A 24,298-nucleotide genomic window follows, 5' to 3' on the forward strand; every position below is an offset into this window, starting at 1 on the left:
GCTTTGCTTTGTGTGTCATCTTCTTTCCAGATTCAACTGGATAATTTGTAAAGTCCCTTCCAGCTTTAATATTCTATGATGAATATTCTTTTTTATCTTTCTTTCTGATGAGATTTTCTAGTTTTGTTTAATTTCCTATTAAGCTTAGTGGTCTGATGTTCTCTTTTATCAGTTTTCACTGCTCCCCAACCCCAACATGTATTGTTGTTTACTCAAGTTCTTTAGGTAGTCTTCTCATTGGTATTTTCCCAGCATATATGCCATTGGCTGCCATGTGTCTCTGTTGGGTCAGGAAGTTCTGATTAGGTGAAGTGGTTTCTCAATTCTTTTGGCTTCTTCACTGACAATGTGACAGTTAAACTTCTTCAGAAAATGGTGAAGACTCAGAGTAAATGCTTTAATTTTTTTTTTTAGGCTCCATCTTTTTAAAGTCAACAGCTTCCTTTAGACTGACCAGATTATTAAGTGTTCTCCAATTCCATTACTATCCAGTTGTATTCTTGAATAAATTATTTGTGATGAACCAACATGAAGTATGTTAAGTTTAATGACTAAATTTCTTGCCTCTTCCTTTTCTTGAATTCACATCATAGGAGTTTTGATGACTTTACCATACCTGCTTTTACATCAAAGTAATAAGGGCATTAAAGCATATCTTAATTTAATTAGGAATCTAAGTTCTTAGTAAAACTTTTTAATAACACATGAACCTGTTATTAAAAACACACTACAGTGGAAAAGAGAACTAATTCTTAAAGTCAGCAGAACTGGGCTAAATCTGTTTACTCCCTCTGTGACTACGGGCAAATCAAATCAAATCTTTCTAGGCCTCGGTGAGGTTCACACTCAATGGTCTTTGAAAATCCTTTCAAATCTAAGACTATGATCCTATGATCTTCATGTCATTCTCTTATGAAATGTGTAATTAAATAGTGTTTTTGTGAGAAGCAGTATGATATAGCAGAAAGTATAGGAATTGGAGTAAGGAAACCTAACAAAGTATATAATCATGAACAAGACACAATCTAAGCTTCAGTATCTTCTTTTGAAAAATGCAGATACTGGTATTACCTACACTTATACATCTTTTTTTTTTCCCCCAAATTTTTCCCCCCCTGAGACTGGGGTTAAGTGACTTGCCCAGGGTCACACAGCTAAGAAGTGTTAAGTATCTGAGACCAAATTTGAACTCGGGTCCTCCTGAATTCAAGGCTGGTGCTCTATCCACTGCACTACCTATCTGCCCCCTACACTTATACATCTTAAGGTACTAAATAAATGTGAAATAATGATTGACTGCCTTTAGAAACAAGATTAAACTAATGTGTATCAACTTAATGCTTAAACTAATATATATCAATTTCTTAATGCTTTTGCACGCCATTCTGCCCATTACCTCCACCATGTTTAAACTTTTTGATTCCAATTATCACAAGTCTAATATGCATGTAGTTCACATCTTTTAATGTTAATTTACTGACAGTTAAATATAGATATTAAGAATATCAATGATTAAAAGACGATTTGTAGATGGTTTAAGAACCCTCTAATTTTTTAACATCCTTAGTCTTCTTGTTGACCATCTATCACTGTAGCAGTGTAAGCATAAAAATGTCATGCAAGACTGAAAGTGACTATTAGCAAAGATTATTTTATTCTTTATATGTATCTCCAAAAGTTGCAATACTTGATATATAGTAGATCTTTAATAAATATTTGACTTATATAGTCAGGGCAATTTATTATCTAGTGACTTTTTTTAACATCTTAACAGTGATGATATGACTCACCACAAACCATTTTCGAAACCTTATTTCCCCAATTTCTGTGATACATTCTGTAATAAACCTAGTTCTCTCTAGCTGCCTTTTTTGTTTTTAATTTCTTTTCCCATTTCCTATATGTTAGTTTCCAAGAGTTCTGTTATCATTCCTTCTGTTCTTTTACTGTTTTCCTGGCTCATAACACCACACATTTTCTCAGTTCCAAACTGACATTTCCAAATGTCCTCTGCGTATTATCTCTAAACTTCATAATGAAACTATGGTTATCATATTCCCTTAAAAAAAAAAAAAAAAAAAAAAAACACTTCTTTCTGATTCCAATTTCATTAATACTCAAAAATTCAATATAATTACTCACCTTCTTGAAAAATGAGTCTATTGTTTATTTTCCTTCTACAATCTCTCGCAAATATGCACTCTCCTCTTCATTTACACTATTTTGCTAGCTTAAATTCCCATCACCTCACCTAGACTACCCTGAATATATAGCTTTTTAAATATTATTTCAATCTAACTTACATTCTGTTTACAAAATTAATGTCCCTATATTTTAACTTTAAGAAAATGATCCTCTGCTGTTAACAAATTTAAAATAAATAGAAAATACCTATTCTTAGTCAATTCTTATTTAATGTCTTCTGAAGTACCCCCCACAATGAGTCAGTATGGTCAATACTTAACCATATTTTCAAGTCATATACCGCAACTTCTATAGATATATACAACACCTCCCCCCCCTTTAAAAAACCCTGAACATTCTTTCAGGTATATATTAAGTTGGCAAATATTGTCTATCATCTGCAAGAGTGTCAATTTCATTGGGACTAAGGCTGGCTTTATCTTAGTATAAAAAAGTATACTACACTACAAAAGGACTTCAAGAAATCATTTTTTTTAATAATATATATTGCAATACTATCTAAAATAAATATCTATTTGCAGGAATAAAATTTGGAACACTAATTAGCCAAAAAAAAAAAAAAAATTAAAAAGAATAAAAATTATAATATTGTTAAAAAAAAAAAAAAAAAAAAAGTCCATTAGATGAAATTAGGGAAGGGCAGCTAGGTGGCGCAGTGGATAGAGCACCAGCTCTAAATTCAGGAGAACCCCAGTTCAAATCTGGTCTCAGAGACTTAAAACTTCCTAGCTGTGTGATCCTGGGCAAGTCACTTAACCCCAGCCTCAGAAAAAAGAAAAAAAAAAAAAAAGAAATTAGGGGTAGGCAACTTCAAATCTAAACTTAAGAGTTACAAGAAAGTTATTAAGAAACAACTTTACTAAGCAACAACTTTATTAACAGCTAACTTTCCCTCATTTATAAAGATTTTCTACCTTTTTTACATACCTGATGCAACTTCATTTTTCAAAATACTCAATGATTTTACAAGTTTAAAGTTCTTCCACTCTGAATTAGCTAATTATAGAATGACAGAATCAAATTTGGAAGGGACAGTAAATTTAAACTTACATTATTTCTGATATCTTTCAAAAGCAGTAAAATTATAGTTAATGACACAGCTATGGGACAAATGATTTTATATTGGGAAAAATAGAAACATGTTCCTACTAAGACAAATTATGCCATATTTGATACACCTCTATAATACAGATGAAAACTCAATAAATATAATTAAGCATACCTGAAAGAATTAAGATGACAAGGATGAGGATTCTTATAGGGGGGTCTTCTTGCACTAGGTTGTTCCAACTATGACATTATAGAGTTGATTCTTCATCGATTAGGCTCAGGCTACCCAGGAAAGACTGGGTCAGAGATTTTTTTTTGCCTGTAATTCACACCTGGTCTGCTGTCACCCTTTCTCCTCTCTCCTTTTCACTCTTATATAACTGTCCACAATACAAAAACTGAAGAATTTTTATAAATATAATGCTTAAAATGATTTTTTAAATTCTTTGTGCTTTTCTTTTTGTGACTAAAAAAAGAAAAAAGCTTCATATGGGGTGATAAAATCACAAAAAAATTATGTAGCTTCCAAGATGAATTACATCTGGAAACATTTAAAATCCACGACAATAAAATATAGTTCTACTTAGTTTTGAGAAACATACTCTCAAATCTTTGTATATAATTTGACATAGTTTAGAGTATGATTTCTTTTTAGAAGAGAAAGAAGTACTGGAAAGGAAAACAACCTATGCCAGATAAGAAAGCAACTTTCTTCAACTTAACCTTCAGAAGAGGCAAAAAATATATAAATATATATACATATATTTTATAATGCAAATATTTATGATAGATTTAAATGCATTATATATTATGCAAATTTATGTATGTATATATAATATAATATTCATAATATAATAAGAATTTATAATAAAAAATTGGATATAAAGGATATTTATTTCCTAGAAGTTCCAAAGAGAATTAAAGATATTTGTCAGTAGTGGCTTCTGAAGGTTGATCTTGCCAAACTGGAACCTTATATAGTAACTGACATTATGAAATCGGTTTTTATGTTTGGGCATTTACTTCAATTTATTCCCTATGATAGTCAAAGCAGTATCCAATTTGTTGGTCAAATTCCAACTCTCTACTCATCTTAAGTCTTCCTTCTTCTCCATCGTATTTACTCTAATACTTTTAAAAATTAGATTATTTTACAACTCTTAAGTTTTCTTGTTCATCTCCACTTTTTAATTTTTACTACCAAAATATCATTATGTGTGTGTATATATATATGTGTGTGTGTGTATGTGCGTGTGTGTAAATATCATCAGATTCTGAGCAAATTATCTGCCAAAAACTGGTACAAAATGCCCAACTAATCAAGCTTATTCCCATCCCAAAAGTGAGTTTTCCTTAAAAGGTATTCAAAATTTACAATTCAAGATTTACTTACAAATAACTCATCAAAACTGAAAAAAGAAAAGGAAAAGATAACTTGAACATTCAATGTTAGACTAGTTATAATAGTTTAAGGATCATAATAGTCTTACATTACACTAAGTCTAAGGACAGTTCCAATGTCCTTCCTATGACCATACTTGCCCTGAAATACTTCTGTATAAGCTACAAAACAGAGGGAGATAAAGTAGAAGTGTGGGATTTTAGTAACTATCCATCATTGAAGAATTAAGAAAGGTCCCGAATATTGCCTTAAGTGACTAAAATGAAGCTTTTTCTGACCTTTATTCCAATGCTCTTCCACAAACCGTGTTCAATTACACTTAAAACAGCAATGCCCTTCAACTCCAAAAATATTTGTACTATTTGCAAATAACATTTGGGAACTCAGTGACCAAGTTCAAGTAACGTATAATACATGGCTTTATAAGAGCTTATAAACTACTAAGGGAATGAACAAGTGGAATTAACACACAGCATAAGGAAACACTTAAGATATAACTCTAATAATGCCCATAATAGTCCAACTTCCTAATCTTACAGAAGAGGAAATTTAGGGCTCGGTACATCAAATGACTTTTTAAGAGTCATAAAGGTAATATCTGGTGCAAGACTAGACTACAAGTTGTCCTGACTCCAAAGTCAGCACCATAAAACACTGCAAAGGGGGGAATATGGAGAACTTAGTAAAGAATTCTTAGAATTTCAAATAAACTTATAAAAGCTAAAGACTGGCCCTCTCTAACAAGGAAAATAACATGCTTCCATTACATGTCAGAGTATGCGTTCTTTTAATTTGAAGAAATTGGAAATCTTATGCAGAACACAAGACTTAATAGATAATATACATAAAACTAGACTGTAAGCAGATAGGATGAATTACACATCAAGTGGAGAACCCAGAATTAATCCCTAACGTCCAGGATGTTACATCTAGAGCATCCCAACTTCTACATAAAAGTATTCACAAATGCCCAACTCTAGTGACCTGTTTGAATAGACCAGGCAAGGGGCTGAGGTACAGATGCTTGAGTATTGTGCTAACTGCAAGGTTAATTTCAATAGGTTAATGGAATATTAACATTTTTTTTCTTTCTTATTTTCCTCACACTTTTCCTTATCCACAACACACAGTATTTAAATTATACCATTTCATTTAGCTTATTCTTTTTTAAATGGGAGGTGGGGGAAGGAGGGAGAGGACCCAGTTTCTTAAGCTTGAGACCCCATATGGGGGTCTCAAATGAATGTGAGTCACAAAATAAAAATTATCAGTAAATATTTAATTTGTATTAATTTTTTTACCTATATATCCAGAGTAGTATAAAAATGTTTCAGATGAAAAGGGGTCTAGAATGAGAAAAGTTGAAGAAATCATGGCATAGAGTAGGTAAAAGCAGGTTTTTATTTGCAAAGGAAGAAGTTATAAATGGTAATTCCTGAAGCAGAATTAGTCTTATTAAAATACTGATTTAGAAAAATAAATTAAAGAGGCAATTTGCTTAATGAAAAAATTTCCTCATAAAATTCTTTTTCAATAATATATTCTTTAATGTAGCAATTCCTAATCTAGTATTCATGAATTTGTGAATTTTTTAAAGAGCTGATAATTTTACTTCAATAGAATTGGTTGTCTTTGTAATTACTTCATTTCATGTATTTAAAACTATTATTCTATAAGGATGAAGGCTTTACTAGAAGTCTAGGACACAACAAAGGTTAGGAATCTCTGGTATAGTGATTCAAATTAGAAAGGATCCCCCAAAATACCCAATATCTAAATTTCAACAATGCACATTTCTAAAAATATTTTCAATGTTTTTCAAAAAAAATGAAAAAAGTCTATTCCATACATATGCATGCCTCCATGCCCTTCTCATTAGCCTTCTTGGAATTTTCTTTCCACTTCTCTAATTCTTACACAAACTTAAGAATTGGTTTACTATGGCCAAAGAACTAAAGAACATTATGAAATATAAAAATTATATTACATTAAAAATATTTTGTTTATACAAAACCAATGCAGCCAAGATTAGAAAGGAAACACTAAACTGCGGAAAAAATTTATATCCAAGGGCTCTGGGCCTCATTTCTAAAATATATAGCGAACTGACTCAAATTTATAAGAAATCAAGCCAGTGTCCAGCTGATCAATGGTCAAAGAAAATAAACAAATTTTTGATGAAGAAACTAAAGCCATAAATTGCTAGTCATATCAAAAAATGCTCTAAATCTAGTAGTGACCAGAGAAATGCAATTTAAGATAACTCTGAGGCACCAATACACCCCTAGCTAAGATGACAGGAAAAGATAATGAATGTTGGAAGGGGCATTGGAAAACTGGGAGACTAATGCATTGTTGATGGAATTGTGAACGGATCCAGCCATTCTGGAGTACAATTTGGAGCTATACTCAAAGAACTATCAAATCATGCCTATATCCCAAAGAGATCTTAAAGGAGGGAAAGAAATTCATATGTGTAAAAACGTTTGTGGCAGCCCTTTTTGTAGTGGCTAGAAACTGTTAACTGAGTGGATACCCATCAGTTGGAAAATGCCTGAATAAGTTATGGTATATCAATGTTATGGAATATTACTGTTTTATCAGAAATGATCAGAAGAATGATTTGAGAGGTCTGGAGAGATTTACATGAACTAATGCTAAGTGAAATAAGCAGAACCAAGAGATCATTGTACAAGGCAACAGCAATATTACACAACAATCAATTTTGATGGGCTTGGGTCTTTTCAACAATGAGGTAAATAGGTCCAGTTCCAATAGAATTTTGATGGATGGAGTCTTCTGCATGCAGAAGGAAGACCATGGAGAATGAATTTATATCACAATATTATATTTTCACCATTTTTGTTTGCTTGATTTTTTTTCTCATGTTTTTTCCTTTTTGGTCTTTATTTTCTTGTGCATGATAGATGTGGAATAAGTTTAGAAGAATGTACATTTGACCTATATTGGATTAATTGATGTCTAAGGGAGGACAGTGAGGGAAAGGGAAGGAGAAAAATTTGGAACACAAGGTTTTTCAAGGATATGAATATTGAAAATTATCTTTGCATGTATTCTGAAAATAAAAAGCTAATTTTTTAAAGGAGGCTACTATAGTCCTGTTCTTTACCACAGAATTTGACACCATGATATATTTTGTATTAATTGCTCCATATGTTATCTTCTCAGTTTCACTGCAAAGTATTTCAGGATTCAGGCCCTATACTTTTATATCTCCTATTTTAATTTCTGAAACCACAAGATGTATAGCTCAAAAAATGTTAGATTTTCCATGCCTCTAATACTTGACTTTGTACCTCTTTCCTTACTTTGAGTAAAATTATTAAAGTGTGTGTGTATATATGTATTTACATATTTATTTACAAGCTCAGTAGTAGAACAACACTTAAGATATTTATTTACCAAGTGAGGTAGTATTTATAGGTCTGAGAGCAGGACATGGAAGTCAAGTTAGCTGTGTCCTCAGTGTCCTGTCATTAAAAAATCTGTAAAATGAGCTGGAGAATGGATCCAGTATCTGTCGAGAACCTTAATGGGATCATGAAGAATCAGATGCAACTGAAACACAAGAACAATCCCTCAATATTCAATGTGCTATATTAAGTAAAAAAAATTTTTTTAAAAAAAGGGAAAGATGAATGAGTCTGACTAAAATATAAATAGCTCTATATGTAAGGTGATCATTTTGGGATTTTGTTTTTTGTTTTTGTTTTTGTGTTTTTTGGTTTGTTTTTCTGCTAAGGCAATTGGGGTTAAGTGATTTGCCCAGGATCACAAAGATAGGAAGTATTAAGTGACTGAGGTCAGATTTGAACTCAGGTCCTCCTGACTTCAGGCCCAGCACCATCTAGCTCCCTCAAGGAGACCATTTTAAAGGCAAAATTCTCAAGATATTCAAGAACTTTCTCTTAAAGAATGGGGAAAAAAAGGATTTTTGAAAAGATCACTAAAAATACTATTGTAACTGCCAATCCCAAATCAAATGCCTGGTTTTTCATCTTGATGAATATGATCTATAAGGGCATCCATGATGAAAATAAAAGCAATATTTGGAAGAGTCTCTCTCTTTACAATCACAAATGACTGGAAAGTATACACTATCAATGAGTACTCATAAAATAGACATAAACAGGCCACAGCAGATCTGCAATGATGGAGTTAAAATAATAGCATAAGAACATTACAAAGAACTTTTTAAAAGATGTAGCAGTTATGTAACAAGAACAAGTAATAAGTTAACATGAGCATTATGATGGAAACCACATATTGTTCTAAGAACTAGTAAAAAACTTCCAGTACACTGAATAGATTCTTCTTCTAGGAAAGACATGTATTAATAATCCTAAAGAATCACTTTAAAGTATTAGTTGGTTTTTGTCTTTCTTTGTCTCTAATACTCTGCACAAAGCCTTGAACAGTGGGCACTTAATAAATGGTTAATGAGTAAATATATGAATACTTGATTTTTAAGCTGCACTGGTAGGCTGGACATTGATGAAATCAAAGAATGTTATACTTCAGATGATACTAGACAAATCACGAAACAGTACAATCTCATAAAAATAAAAATATAAATTACAACTATCCAAAATTGAAAAGAGCTATTTTTGGAAACAATTTCACCTTGATTAAAGGTGAGATATCACCAATTTTAGGTATATTAAGGATAGAATTTTGTACAAGTGTGAGTCACTGGAATGATCTGAGAACCTCTCCAACTTTTGCTTCTTGGACTACTTTAATTTTATTTAAGTTCATAAACTATTTTATAGCAATTTATATTCATTAATAACCAATAGTGATGGTTTCTAACATTAAAAAAAAAGCAGAGGATGATAAAGATATATTCCTACAAATCAGAAATGTTCATCATACAAAAAGAATTTGTTGTTGTCTTTTAAATTAATAACAGAGAAAAATATATAGAATTTTAATACTGTTTGTCCTTGATAATATGACTAAGAAAAAGTGCCAAACTAAATGACTTAGACAATCTCTTCACATACAAAATACCAAGACAATAACTGAGCCAATGTTTTTCTTCTCCATGAAGTCAGGCAAAAAACTATTCATTTCTATTGTAACGTCATACCTAATGCACAAAAATAATTTGCTCATCAATAAATAAAACCTAGCTGAATATAATCTTGGACAAAACTAAAATTTAAACCAGTAACTTCATATAGTGTTATAGTGGTAAGATAAGGTCAAATAAAAATACAAAGTTAAATTTTTGTTTTTAAAACATCTAATAGTCTGCTCTTATGCTATGCTAGATTTATAAAATAGAAATCTGATAAGTGACAGGCTAGTATGAACAGTAAATAAACAAACTTATTAAAGAACTGCCAATAATTTAAAAGTTATAGTTATTGCTATAATCATTAAAACTGTAGTACACAGCAACTTTAACAAACTTGGTAGCTAGTATGTGTAAAAGATTATCTTTTTATAATTCCTCCCAAAAAAAGTAAAAGGAATACCTCAAGCCAGAACGAACAGATTCATCTCAATTTTAAAATCTGCTCTATAGCGCATATATAAATATGTGTGTGTGTGTGTGTGTGTGTATACATATAGTTTTGGGAATTACTCAGAATTTAGCTGTAAACATATCATCTTGACCATCTTGGCTTTCCAAGTGCATGATAAATATGAAAAAAAAAAAAAGGACCTCAATGAAAATAAAAGCATTTAGTGCTCAAAAATCTATTGCTGTGATTGAAAGAGCAGAATTTATGAAGAAAGTTACTAGCAAAATTTCCAAAAACAAGTTGCAATATACGTTGATATTTTGGGATCCTAATAACAAAGTGGGTACCAGAAGAGGAAAGAAAAACCTGAAACTGCAGCTGATGACTTTGGAAAATCCTGGAGGATAAATTATCAAGTTAAAATGAAAGAGAAAAGGAAACCAGAAAATACTGAAATGGATGGAAAAAGCCATGAATGATTGCTACCAAAATAAGAATTTTTAAGATATCATTAGTAGCTGGACCATGAAACTCACCTCATTGTTACATTAAGAGTGGCCATACCAAAAATGAAGATAAATACTATTCTGTGATGTCAACCTATCATTAATAGTTACTTTCCTGATTAACTAAAAAACACCGAAATTCATAGATCACTAACCGTGAGATACAGATCAAAAGAATGCTGAGGTTTTATCTCAGACCCTGCAAATTGGCAAAAATTAAGGACATTAAATCCAGAACATTTCAGAATCCTAATCTTAAGGAACAATAACTCAAATTATACCAATCAATCACAAGACAAAGCAAATGAATTTCTATTTTCTAGATTATGACAGAGCTCGGTAGACAACCTAAGTATAGAACAATCAACACATGTACCGAAATGGACACTATAAATGAACACTATAAATGAGTGGGGCTCATAACTGAACAAAAGAAGAGTGCCTTTTCAAATAGTACAACTCTTTTAATTATGCAATGATCACCCTAATCATACTAACATTCTTTCAATCAAATATGCAGCAAGTCAAGTAATTCCAGTCTCCAAAGTAAGGAAGTCAAAGATCACCAAAAGGGCACTAAAGATGTGTACTATGGGTATGACAAACATTACAAATGAGAAATTATGGGTAAAAAAATTTATATGTTGCACTGATATTTGAACTGTATAGAGAATACAAAGGCTTGAGTACATTGAGTGAACCAACAACAGTGGATTTACATGAGCAAATGGACAAGTCACAGAAGATATAAAGAGTGAATAATAACTGGAGGAAAAACTCACATTGATGAAAGCACCTATTGTCAGATTGATATGATTCAAGTTCAACACTAGTACCCAGTACAATATTCAATAACCAAAGAAAGGCCTCCTGCTATTGAGCAAGTCTTTTATATTTATTAATAGAAGACATCAATAAGAATCACAGAGTAAAAAGAACTGTACAGAAGCCAGTGTCTACATCATTGGAGTACCTATACTACTGAAATAATGGATCTATGAAACAACAAAATATCAATAATTGGTCCTTTGCAACATTAAATCTCGCATACATGAAAGTGGTTAAACTTATATATATGGCACTTCCCCTCTACTTTTTAGAACTTATTCCCTCTTATAATTAAGATTAAATGCCTATTTCAAGGGTCTTATCTGATTTCCAATTGTCACCTAATTCATGAGTGTATTTATTTGTCTATGAACATGTTGCATTCTCCTGCCCCAAGATATAAGTTAAGTCTAGGACAGTACATATTGCCACAGGAGACATTTAAATAGTTATAAGCTGATCTATAATTTCTTACCTATGATATGATTTAACAAGGGTTTCTTTAAGAGAATTTGTATGATATCTAAAATTTATTTTCAGGTACACAAAAAGCCTTTATCTAAAACTGCAATTATAGATGTTTCCAGTCTGCAGAAAAGAGAAAAACATAAGGGGAGCAAAGCTATAATTTCTAAATATTTTCTGAAAATAGCATGAAGATGCCATGTAGAAAATTAAATAAGAGCCATAAACACTGGGAAAGAGTTTGAAAGCTATACAGTCTTAAAAACAAAACTTGCAAAATTATTCTCACCCACAGAGAGTACCATCAAATACTACATAATCCAAATCTTTTAAAAACTGTTTAGGAACTTGGCTATAATATTCCTAGAAAGTTTCATTTTGGGATCTCTTTCAGGAGATGATTGGTAGATGTTTTTTTAATTTCTACTTTATCCTCTGGTTCTAGAATATCAGGACACTTCTTGACAGTTTCTTCTGAGATGATATCTAAGCTTTTTCTTTTTTTTTTTTAAATCAGGTAGTCCAATAATTATTTCCTACATCACTTCAAGGTGAACAAGAGAAAGCAGTGGTAGTGTTAACATCAAATAAAAGTCTTGGTTTTCTCAAGTCAATAACTTAAGATTATCTTTTAAAAGTCTTCAGTTTTCTATGAAAAAAAAAAGTGATTTCAAAAATAAGAAATCAAAATTTAGGGCTAAACAAGCAGCAAATTGCACACAAATGGGTATGAGTTCGCAACAGAGGAGGGTAGATCCAAGATAACAGAATAAAGACAAAGACTCAATTTCAACCCAGGACAACTTGGAAGGTAGGCAATAAAGGTCTATCACCCTAGAGTGAGAACAGAATATATTCCCCTGCAGAACATGCCAGCAAAGCCCCAGCAGACTCAGTGGGAGCAGTGGCTGTTACCTGAACTTTCAGACTAAACTACCAGCAAGCCAGCAGGAGACCCTGGGAAGCCGTGAGTCAGCAGCAGCAAGAACAGCTTCTCAGGGCAAAGCATGACTTTGTTGCTGTCACAATTCTGGGTGACAGCCCCAGTACAAAAGCATTAGCATACTAGGTTTCGAAACCAGTGAAGCCAGGACCGTCCTCACAGTTACAGGACAAAAATGAGTGTTTGTGGCCACTCACAGAATAGAGCACAAGCCGAGAGAATAGAAAACACACCTCTACATAGATCACGCCAAATTGAAGGAACTAAAAATTTATAGGTCCCTAGTAGTTTGCCTGGAAAAAACTACACAAAGCCCCTAATGTTGAGACGAGGTTACTCTCTACCCTGGAAGCAGACTTACTTTAATAAAGTTAAATCAGGAAATAGGTTAGAAAAAAGTAAACAACAGAAAAAGAATCTGATCATAGAAAGTTACTATGGTGACAAGGAAAATCAAAACACACATTTAGAAGATAAAGTTAAAGCTGCTACATCCAAAGCCTTCAAGAAAAAAATCAGCCCATAAAAATTTCAAAAAAATTTAAGAGGTAGAAGAAAAACTGGCAAGAGAAATAAGTGATAAAATTATGAAGAACAGCTTAATAAAAGGACAAAAAAATACCTGTTTAAAAAAAAAAACTAGGTCAAATGGTAAAGGAGGCACAAAAAGCCCATGAGGAGAATACTTTTAAAAAGCAAAATTGGCCAAATTGGGAAGGTTGAGAGAGAGGAAACCTAATGAAGAAAATAATTCCTTAAAAATTAGAACTGAGGGCAGCTAGGTGGCACAGTGGATAGAGCACCAGCCTTGAATTCAGGAGGAAGAGAGTTCAAATCTGTCTCAGACACTTAACACTTCCTAGCTGTGTGACCCTGGGCAAGTCACTTAACCCCAGCCTCAAAAAAAAAAAAAAAAAAAAAATTAGAACTGAGCAAATGGAAGCTATTTCTTATAAGAAATTAAATAAAGCGAAACCAAAAGAATGAAAAAAATGAAATACAGTGTGAAATAGAAAAACAACTGACCCGGAAATAGATCTAGAAAAGATCATTTTTAAATTACTGAACAACCTGAAAGCTATGATCAAAAACAAAAACAAAAACAAACAAACAAACAAAAAAAAACTTAAAACGCTTAAACATCATCTTAGAAGTTGTCAAAGAGAACTGCACTGATATTCTAGAAAGAGGATAAAATTCAAATTCAAAGAATCTGCCAAAGAGATGAAATGAAAACTCCCAGGAATATTATAGTCAAATTCCAGAACTCTCAGTTTAGGTAGAAATTATTAAGAGCAGCCAGAAATAAATAATTCAAATATGATGGAATCACAGTCAGGATGATGCAAGATTTAGCAGTTTCTACCTTAAAGGATCAGAGGGTTTAGAATATATTTCTGAGGGGAAATGAGCTAGGATTTCAACTAAGAATCATCTGCCAAGATAAAACAGAATATAATCCTTCAAGAGGAAAAATGAACATTCAATGAAATAAAAGGACTTTTTTTACAATCTTAATGATGAAAAGACCACAGCTGAATAGAAAGTTTGACTTTCAAATACAAGACTCTAGAAAAACATAAAGGTAAACAGGAAAGGGAGATTGTAATTTAATAAAGGTTAAACTATTTACATTGCTACATGGAAGAATACTTGTAATTCATAAGAATTTTCACATTATTAGGGCAGCTAGAAGTATATATCAGAGGGCACAGGTATTAGTTGAATATGGAACGATATCTAAAAATAAATCTTAATTTTATTATTTTAGATATCATCCTTTCACATTGAGAGGAAAGAGGAATATACTGGGAGAAGGGAAAATGAGAGGTGGAATACAGTAAGTTACCACAAAGAGGCCAAAAAAAGCCTGTACAATGGAGGGGAAGAAGGAGGTAAGAAGGAATGTTTGAATCAGAACTGGTTCACAGAGAAAATAATACTGGGAATAGAAATCTACCTTACTCTGCAGGATAGTATTAATGGAGGGATGTAAAGAATGGGAAACTATCAGGGGAGGGACATTAATTTTCAAATGGTGGAATAAATTATGGCAAATAAATATGATGGAAAACCACTATGTAGCAATACCTCTGTCCCATAAGAAATGACAAATAGTTTCAGAAAAACCTGGGAAAATTTGTATGAACTGATGCAGAATAAAATCCATAAGATTAAAACAATTCATAAAATTATAATCTTATGGTTAAATCAAAGAATTTCAGAGTACAGAATAAGACATTTTTTAAAAATGTCAAATTTAGACATTTGATTATTCATGTTTTAACAGTTTTGTTTTTCTTTTTCAATAGAGGTGCAGAAGAAAAGGTGGATTTTAATTGGAAGATTAATTTTTACAAAACTAAAAAAAAGAAATCTGAAAAAGAAATCATAATATTCAATAAATAAATTTGGGGCATATTTTACAGAACAGGAATATAAAGAATATCGGCAAGGCCACTCTTGTAGAAAGAGTGTTGGAAACAAATTAAAAGACAATCTGGATTTAAACTTTATTTACTTCTACAACTTTTTAACTAATTGCATGGCCTACAGAAAATCACTTAATTTCTCTGGGCTTGTTTCCTCATCTGAAATTTCTAAATTGTTTAAGAGAAAAAAGAATACTACCTATGGTTTTCTTAATCAGTCTCCTATCCTAGAAATCAAACAATATAGTCTCTAAATATGTTTAAGGAACTGCTAGTGGACTACCTATAACACAATTAATCAAATGCTGGACCTTGAGAAAGGAAGATAAAACAGTTTGAATGTTTCAATGCTCATCAATCCCCTCAAATTCTCTAAGCCTATTTAGTCATCTATAAAACAAAAAGAGGGTTGTGCCTCCATGAGCTCTTTGAGTTCTCAATTTATAATTCTATGCTGCTGAGATCACAAAAACTGAGGAAATCAAGAAAAGCAATGTAATTTTTTCCTTTTTGAACCTGTCAGAAAAGCATTCTCCATGATCTTTATAACAGTAAACTTTTCCACATTTACAAGTGTTCAGAACTACATTAAAACATTAACAGATCAAAGTTTGTTGTATTTTTAAACTATTTTTAAATATCCATTATAAAAATCTTGGACAGCTTTTTAAATTTGAAGATTATAAAATGAATAAATAACCACTTTTAATCAAGTGGCCATTTTTTTCTGATAAATCAAATTGCAAAGAAATCAAAATGAAAACTCCCACCATAAAATGGGAACTATCTTTTTGCTTAATTTACTGAAATTTGTGGCACATTTTGACCAGTTAATAAATAGTTTATGTACAATTCTAATATTAAATTATGGAAAAACTAAAATGATAAGCATATACTTGGATAAACAAAATCTAGAAATAAGCAGTGAGAATTAGAAACTCAAGTATCTTTTGATTAAGTGACCTTAGTAATGCAGGTCATTGCCTAAGAATGCTGACAAAAAAAAAAAAAAAAAAAAAACACCTTTCAAAATACTCCACTAGGCATAGCTGTTTTACTTACAGTGGTGAAAAACTAAATAAAGCATGTGTTCAATAGTTGTAAGAGTTGAACAAAACTCGAAATAATAATGTAGTAGCCATTACTATGTTAAGAGTAACCAATAAAGAACTACTGAAAAAGCTATATGGTATGTGAACAGAAGTAGAATCAGAAAAAGGTATATTATTAAAAGAATTAATATTTATATTAATTCAATAGGAAGATAGTATAAAGGGGAACAAAATAAACAAGTTGTTTCCTTAAATATATTTTATATCAATATTTCTGTTTTACAGCTTTTAGTTTTTAAAATATATGCCAAAAGATTTAAGTTTATATTTTAATTTTAGGCCATAAATAGATGAGTAGAAGAACCAGAAGATTCATGATGTGAGGCATAGGGAAGAAGTACAAATAGGTGACAATTCAGAATGACTCCAAAAGACAGATTCAGATTTCCTTGTGTTTCCTGACTCTTTAACCTTGGAACTAACAAGATTTGCTTTCCTCACTAAATAACTAATAAATTATAGTTATGAACTTTTTGCCATTTTATTTATTTTGAAAAATTACATATACATAAAATGACATACTAAAGAAGTGAGCAGTCCAAATTGGGGGCTTTTTAACTTTTTAAACAAAGTTTTTATATTTTTTAAATGCAATTTCTTAAATGTTTGTATTTAAAATAATTAAAGTGGACTTTTCCTTTTAATAAGTTTTCATATGCATGACATGTCTTTCAGTAATTACTACCACCACCAGCCCTTTAAAACAGAGCAGCAGAAAACTACGTTTTCCTCAAGTGGAAAAAATAAAGCACCTAAAATTTCAAAACTGTTTCAAAAATTCAAAAAGTAATTTTAAAATTCTCGTTATTAACTTCCTAAAGTGAAACTGACAAAAAAATGGTGATACATTTTTTTTAACAGAAACAAAAAACATTTTGAACTAGATTTACGTCTAACACTTTAGGTACTAATTTTGAACTTTTATGCAACAAATAATTCTACTATTAGAAACATCTGTACTTAGTCAATAACCTGATTATAATTTTTTTTTAAATGGTGGCAACTGGCTGGTAAATTTTAGGAAATATTTTATATTTTCTTTCACAATAAAGAATTTTTATGCTAGTTTTTTGGGGAAATTTCACATGCTACAATTTGATATCAAGTTTTCAGACATTTCATGTAATTAGAATATTTTAAAATTATACTTTTTAGACTAAGCACAAAGAAAGAGACTGAAATTTCTCTTGAATTTTAAGATACTGGGGAAAAAAAACTACTGAAGTAGTAAAATTTTAATGTTTCTATAAAGTTTAAACAAAAATAAATCTTCAAATAATTAATGTCTAATTAGTTTTTAAACTTTTTTTCATCCAAAAAATACAAAAAAAACAAACCAAATCACCCTGTGTTTTCAATAGTTATAATACAAAATTTGAGGGGAAAAATGTTTTTCTCTAACATGACCAATTAAAATTCTATGTTAGATAGGAAAGCCAATGCTAATAAAGTAAACTAATGTGTTGAAGAAACTCCCTTATGTTGCCAATATTAAAATTCAGCATATGACATAGTTACTGTGGAAAGAATAAAGAATGAGACAGTGGTATGAGGGAAAAGAGAAAAAAATTCAAAATGTCTTCTTCCTTTTTTTTTTTTTTAAAAACATGAGACAATACAGGATTTTGAGTTTGATATTTATTTTTAGCAGGATGGGTGTGCTAATGGATGACGACATCATTAGAAGATACGCCCTTGTCCAATACCTGCAATAGAAGCTAGATAGAAGTTAAAGAAACCATACTTAAAGTTAAAAGCTGTGAATGACACTACTTACCCCTCAATTCTGTTAATAAGAAAATAAGCAAGAGCAAAATTAGCTTTTGGTTTAAATCATATTATCAACAGCCACTAAATTAATCATCAGATTTATCTTTATTTTTTTAAATACCCTAATTCTAAATATAATACAGGTTAAGCAAAGCTTTTAAAGGAGTTGTATTAAACTACTATAACTCCTCTGCTTTTGGTGTGATGGATGGGAAGTTACAAGAGAGCTGCTACTGAATGAATGGTGACTGAGGGAAAGTCAATTGATTAAGGGAGCAGTGGGCAAATATAGACTTATATAATTTTATCAGTCTAGAGTTAGCTAGGGTATATAGAGCTGGCATGATATAATCATTGTTTATGTGTGTTACGAGCACAATGGTCCTAAGATATAATGAGCATTAGTAGAGAGGTCAAATGAGACCAGGAAAAGTAAAGTAATAAATAGCATTTGTCTGGTATTTAAATTTCTAATTTTCATTGCTTGTGCCTTGAATGTGGAATTTTTCAGTCATGTGTGCATGCTGCTCTGAAGGCTAGAAAATAGACAGGAATGTAGAGAGTTGAATGGGTATTATGATTCTTTTTTTCAGATTATGATTCTTTTTTTCAGATCCTATTTGAGAGACTGGTAAATTGATTATGCCAATTAGCATAATTTTTGCTTCTAATCTGAATGATGACAAGTGGGAAAGTTTCCACCCCAGATAGTCATTCTTATTGGCAATTGGAGAAGATAGACAATAATAATTGGTCCTCATCTGACAATTCAGGAAGTGTCAAGAGAAATTCCAAAGTTTACAGTAACTGCTCCTAAATCTAGAATGTAGATATGTAATAAAACCTTATTAATATTAAACTATGCAGTTGCTATAGCAGAAAACATTTTACTTAAGCCCAATCAATAAGATTACAGATCATGTCCAAAATTTCCTCTCCCTATCCTGAAGAATTCTGATTATGTCAACTAGGTCAAATTGTAAAATCATAATAAAATTCATGGCTAATAAATTACCTTCATTTATAAATCAACTACATAAGAGGCCACCACTTGATAAAGACAATATTTAAAAATTATTCCTATTAAACATTCACATTAGTCCTATCTGTCTACTGATTCTTGTTCCAGGAGAGAAAAGGAGATAATTGTTTTATTAATACATGGTTTTCCATATAGCTATCTGATAAAGTGAATAAAATGTTTAGTCTAAGTTTTTGATTATTCCTTTAGCTAACTAGCTTGGATCAAGTAGAGAGAACCCATCTGGTAGAGGAAAGAGACAAATTTAGGGCATGGCCTCTAATATTTATATACAATAAAAATAAAAACTTACTGTAGGTTCTACAGTAAGCCTTTGAAAGCTTAAATCAGGAAAAACCCATGAAGCAAATATGTTAATTTATATACTTCCAAATAATTAAAGAGTTACGCACTTCCAGCTTATGTTCTTTCTCTGCAAGGGCTTCTTTTTGACAACGAAGAAAATCTGATAACATTCGAGTTAGTTGCTTCCTATCATCTATTTCTGCTGCCAATCGACCATTGTAATCCGCCAACAGCATGCATGCATCATCTACCATCTTAGAAAGCTGTTCTCCTGATTCTTTATCTAAGATGCAAGAAAAGGTAATGGAACAAGTAGGTAATAAATTAAAAACAAAACGATGACTTATATTTTATTCAAAAATCAGAATCATTCCTTCTCACCTGTTATTTTGTCTAGCAGAGATACATCTTGGACTTCAACAGGCAAAGAAGCTATTCTCTGATGAACTGCTGCATCACCAGAGGCTGCATTTTCAAGTTCTTGTAAGGCTCTAATGAGATCTATAGTCTGAAAAAGGACCCAACTTCAGAATCAAATCAAAAAAACAATCAGTAGAGTAAAAATCAATTTAAAAGTCATTCAACTTGATAGTATGTCTCCTACGTCAAATCAAAACTCCATTGGTATACTGGAGAAGATTGAAAAACAAATCTTTTGCTCATTTTTATAACCTCCAAATTTTTTTTTTGACAAGTTTTATCCTTTAAAAAAAAACCAAAAAACTCACCCTCTGTTCCCTATTCCCAACAACCAAAGCACATCTAGGGAAAAAAAATTAGATGAATTGTCCTTTGTAGTTTTCTATTTTAAAACAATTATTTTACTTAAAACAACCAGAATTTTGGTTAAATTACCAAAATTTTTCCAATATAATAATTACAATTATAAAGTATTGCATGTTTGCAAGTGAAGACAAATAGAACATATTATGGGTGTTGTGAATTTGTTTTCTTTATCTTGCCCCAGCCAGTTGATATACAATAAGGCATCTTTCTTGTATCAATTCTAGGTTTTGCCAGAATTCTGGAAAGAACATAGAGGTAGGATGATCTTATTAGGACATGGCCCAAATCAGGAGAAAAGTTATTGCTCCTAAATCCTAGAAAGGTCAACTGAGTTCTGTAAAATGGAGCAAACTAAGTGATTAGGAGTAAAGTGTCTAATAGTAACAGGTGTCTAATCTAAAGTCTACTAGTAATGTGTAAGAATTTACATCAAGGATTATATATTTTTAGGGAAACAAACTTATTGATAAAAGGAAGTAATGAGTCTCAAATCACCAATCTTAAATACTTTTCCAATTACAAAATTATAGCTAAATAACTATCAACTAGTTAAAACTGATGTCAAGTTGACAAAGTTATTCTACTCTAAGGACAAAGGAAGGTTCTGGATAAAAGGTTTGACAGAAGTGACTAGACAGAAAAAACAAATGGTCTACACTTCAAAGAAGGAGCAAAGGAAAATCCTAAGAACAATAGTCACGTTCACTCTTCCAAGGTGACCCAAAAATAAAATATCTTGCTCTTAAATGAGGGTAGTGTCTGACAGCCCTCAGATTTCTGACTGAGAATGAGCTTCCTAAATTTATTCATATCAAAAAGTATGAGATAAACCTTGAGAAATTACTTGGGGATATCTCTAAAGATGTAAAAGAGGGAATTTGGCTATATACTATCAAGTGCTTTGGTTAGAATTCTGAACTAGTACTTTATTAATTAGAGGAGGCTGAATAAAAAATAAATATCCCATGTAAGATTGCCGTCTCCAGTCAGAACCTGTAGGGTAGAATATGTTCTACTACTTCCACTTCTTGGTACTTACCTCAACTCAAAAGCAGGCAAGCTAGAATTAGAAAGCTGAAAGAATGGAGAAAAACCCCAAGTAAATTAGTCTCTTTAAAGAGGAAGAGATAACATTCCTCTTGATTTAGATCATAGGTTCATAAATTTAAAACTAGAAGAGACCTAAAGAGTATCAAGTTCAGTCTCTTCATTTTGCAAATGTGGAAACTGAGGTGCAGAGAAGTCATTTGCCTAGAGTTACATATGCTAATAAATAAATCCATTATAAATCCAGAAAGCAAAAAATACTCTCAAGAAAGATGCCATAATGTACTAAATGGGAAGGATGATATTGATTCATCTTTGAAGAAAATAAAGAATGAAAACTTAAACCTGGAAGGGATCTCAAAGAACATCACTAAAATCCTTTACTTATCATTATATTTAATTTTTTGAGAGTCCTTTAAAAAGTTTTTTTTAATCAGAAAAATAAATAACACATATCAATAAAAAATATGACTTCAAGAGTCACAAAAATATAACCTAGCATTTTAATGAATTATCATTTACTTAGAAGGAACAAGTAACTGTCTAAGAATATCTTTTTTTTTTTTTTCCCCCCAGGAGAGTTCCAACAGTTAAGAAATTGGAATTCCAGGACAGCTAGGTAGTGGAGTAGATAGAGCATCAGCTCTGAATGCACAAGTCACATAATCCCAATTGCTTCAGCAAAAAGGAAGGAAGGAAGGAAGAGAGGGAGGAAGAGAGGGAGAAAGGAAAGAAGAGAGGGAGGGAAGGGGGGAAGGGGGGAAGGAGGGAAGGGAAAATTAAACAAAGAAAATGGAATTCCATTTCAAGTAAATAAACACAAGCAATCTGGTAAACATAAAATCCAAATAGTTGTCTAACTATTTAATTCAGAGAATCTTCCTTACCCTTACTTACATCATATAAGATCAATTCACCAGAGTAAAATTCAATGAAAAGTTTGACTAACAAAAATGTAATAACACTACTATTTTAGAACCATATACAGGCAGTCTCAGAAGTCTTATGTAAAATATTAAAAATGAAGTAAGACTTTTAAGATATCCTGTATATTAGGATTCTCTTTTTAAAAAGAACATTTTCTACCTGTGGAGGTTCACTTGGTGATCCTAGTGCTGAACAATTTTCATTCTCATCCACTTTTATCTGCTCATATGATCGCTTTCTAGACTTCTTATCGCCATCTGATTTAAAAGAAAATGTAATTATTTTCATGAAAAAGAAGTTTTGTGATTAAAATAATTATAAATTTATATATACTTACAGAGAGCTTGCCTAAGTTGTTCTAGTACATCATTTTCATAAACAGACCTTTCTTCCCAAATAGACAGCACTCTTCCAAGATGCTTTTTACAATTTTCATCAGTTTCACTGAAGAAAAATAAATAGAACAATTAACAGTTTAAAAATTGAATGCTTTGGATCTATGATAAAGATCAGTGGTAGTTTTAAATGGAAGTAGTAATATCTTGGAACAGAATTTCAAAATTGACCAGTAGTTCAGAAGATTAAAAAAGTAATACAAATAGTAACATTATCCAAACTACAAAAACATTTTAAGAGTTAACTACGCTACACTAAATCTTTCCTTTTAAAACATGTCTTCTTTCCCTGTTTGATATGACAAATCTTAGTAAAATCACAACTGGGCTTTATAAACTCAATTGCACTATCTTTAACTAAAATTAATAGCTTTGTTAATTTTAATTTCTTGGGGGCAAGGGGGGATTCCATCATACATTTACTCAAATGCTTCAGGAAAAAGCGCAAAATCCTTCACATATGCATCATACATAAACAGATACATATATACAGCTAATTAATGGTTGCTATGAAACTGCTATGTTTAACTATTTGTCATAAAATTATTCAAAGCTTGAAATTGTTTTAAGACAATCTCATGTTTCAAATGTATATATGTACAAACCATTATGGGATTTATCCAAAACTAAAAAATCATTGTAACACACAACTACCATTTTCAATATTTTGAATAGCAAATAAAGGGGGAAGAAAAACTAAACAGAACCAAAAATCATAAAGCAAAGACAATACTTTCTGGATTGACAAAAGTTATTAAAAATCAACAGATATAATACTCATATACAAATAATTCCTCTATAATGCATCTAAACTAGTATTTTCTTTAAAATAAGCTTATATAAATATGAAAATGTTTTTAAAAAATTACACATATTTATTAACTTATATCAGATTAGATGCTATGTTTGGTACAAGGGAAATTAAGGGAAAGAGACAGGAAAATTTGGAATTAAAAGTCTTACAAAAATGAACATCAAGGGGCACTAGGTGGCAAAGTGGATAGAGCACCAGTCCTGAAGTCAGAAGGATGAGAGTTCAAATTTGACTCAGACACCTCAATACTTCCTAGCTGTGTGGCCCTGGTCAAGTCACTTAACCCCAATCGCCTCAGCAAAAAAAAAAAAAAAAAAAAAAATTGAAAACTATCTTAATATATATTGGAAACAAAATATTGAAAATTAAAATGAACATTTTTTAATTGTTAAAAAAAAAAAAAAACTTCTGTATGTATGTATGCACACGTTCTCTCTCCCAACAGAACATATACTTCTTGAGGGATTGTTATGTCTTTATCATGTTATCTCCCATACCTGGTGTAATGCTTAGCATATAGTTGGTATTTTAAAAAGGACTTATGGTTGACTGAATGAAAAGGAACTTTTAAGAAAAATACATTTTTATAATCTGAATCGGAAAATGGGGAAAAATCTTATTTTAAAATAATACCGTACTATACCTGGAAACATGCTTAAAGGCTTCAACTATGACAGGTGCAAAATCTTTTGTGAATTCTGGCCCCTTTCTTTTGCTGTTCTGGATGACATCATTGGCTAGGTAAAGAAATGTCAACTTCCTGTTTGGTTTGGCTGAAAAATAAAGAAAAGATA

General features: G+C 31.3%; 1 protein-coding gene across 5 annotated transcripts in view; it reads right to left on the reverse strand.

Moving 5' to 3' along the window:
• The window catches only part of RPRD1A (regulation of nuclear pre-mRNA domain containing 1A), a 97,872-nt gene that overhangs the window by 47,667 nt on the left and 25,907 nt on the right, over positions 1-24,298 (reverse strand). For 3 of the 5 annotated variants that reach the window (XR_012484389.1, XR_012484388.1, XM_074279218.1), the window contains exons 2-6: positions 24,148-24,277; positions 22,633-22,739; positions 22,455-22,552; positions 19,917-20,043; positions 19,643-19,818 (exon numbers count right to left, since the gene is read on the reverse strand). Coding sequence is in view for 3 of the 5 variants with exons in the window: in XM_074279218.1 (XP_074135319.1) it covers positions 19,643-19,818; positions 19,917-20,043; positions 22,455-22,552; positions 22,633-22,739; positions 24,148-24,277 (638 nt within the window). In the remaining 2 variants the exon portion in view is untranslated. Of the gene's footprint in view, positions 1-18,061; positions 18,157-19,642; positions 19,819-19,916; positions 20,044-22,454; positions 22,553-22,632; positions 22,740-24,147; positions 24,278-24,298 lie in introns of those variants that run through there. The other 2 variants (XM_074279220.1, XM_074279219.1) reach the window with 2 other exon arrangements.

The sequence above is a fragment of the Sminthopsis crassicaudata genome, chromosome 1, assembly GCF_048593235.1.
Source record: "Sminthopsis crassicaudata isolate SCR6 chromosome 1, ASM4859323v1, whole genome shotgun sequence".
Classification (NCBI taxonomy): Eukaryota; Metazoa; Chordata; class Mammalia; order Dasyuromorphia; family Dasyuridae; genus Sminthopsis; species Sminthopsis crassicaudata.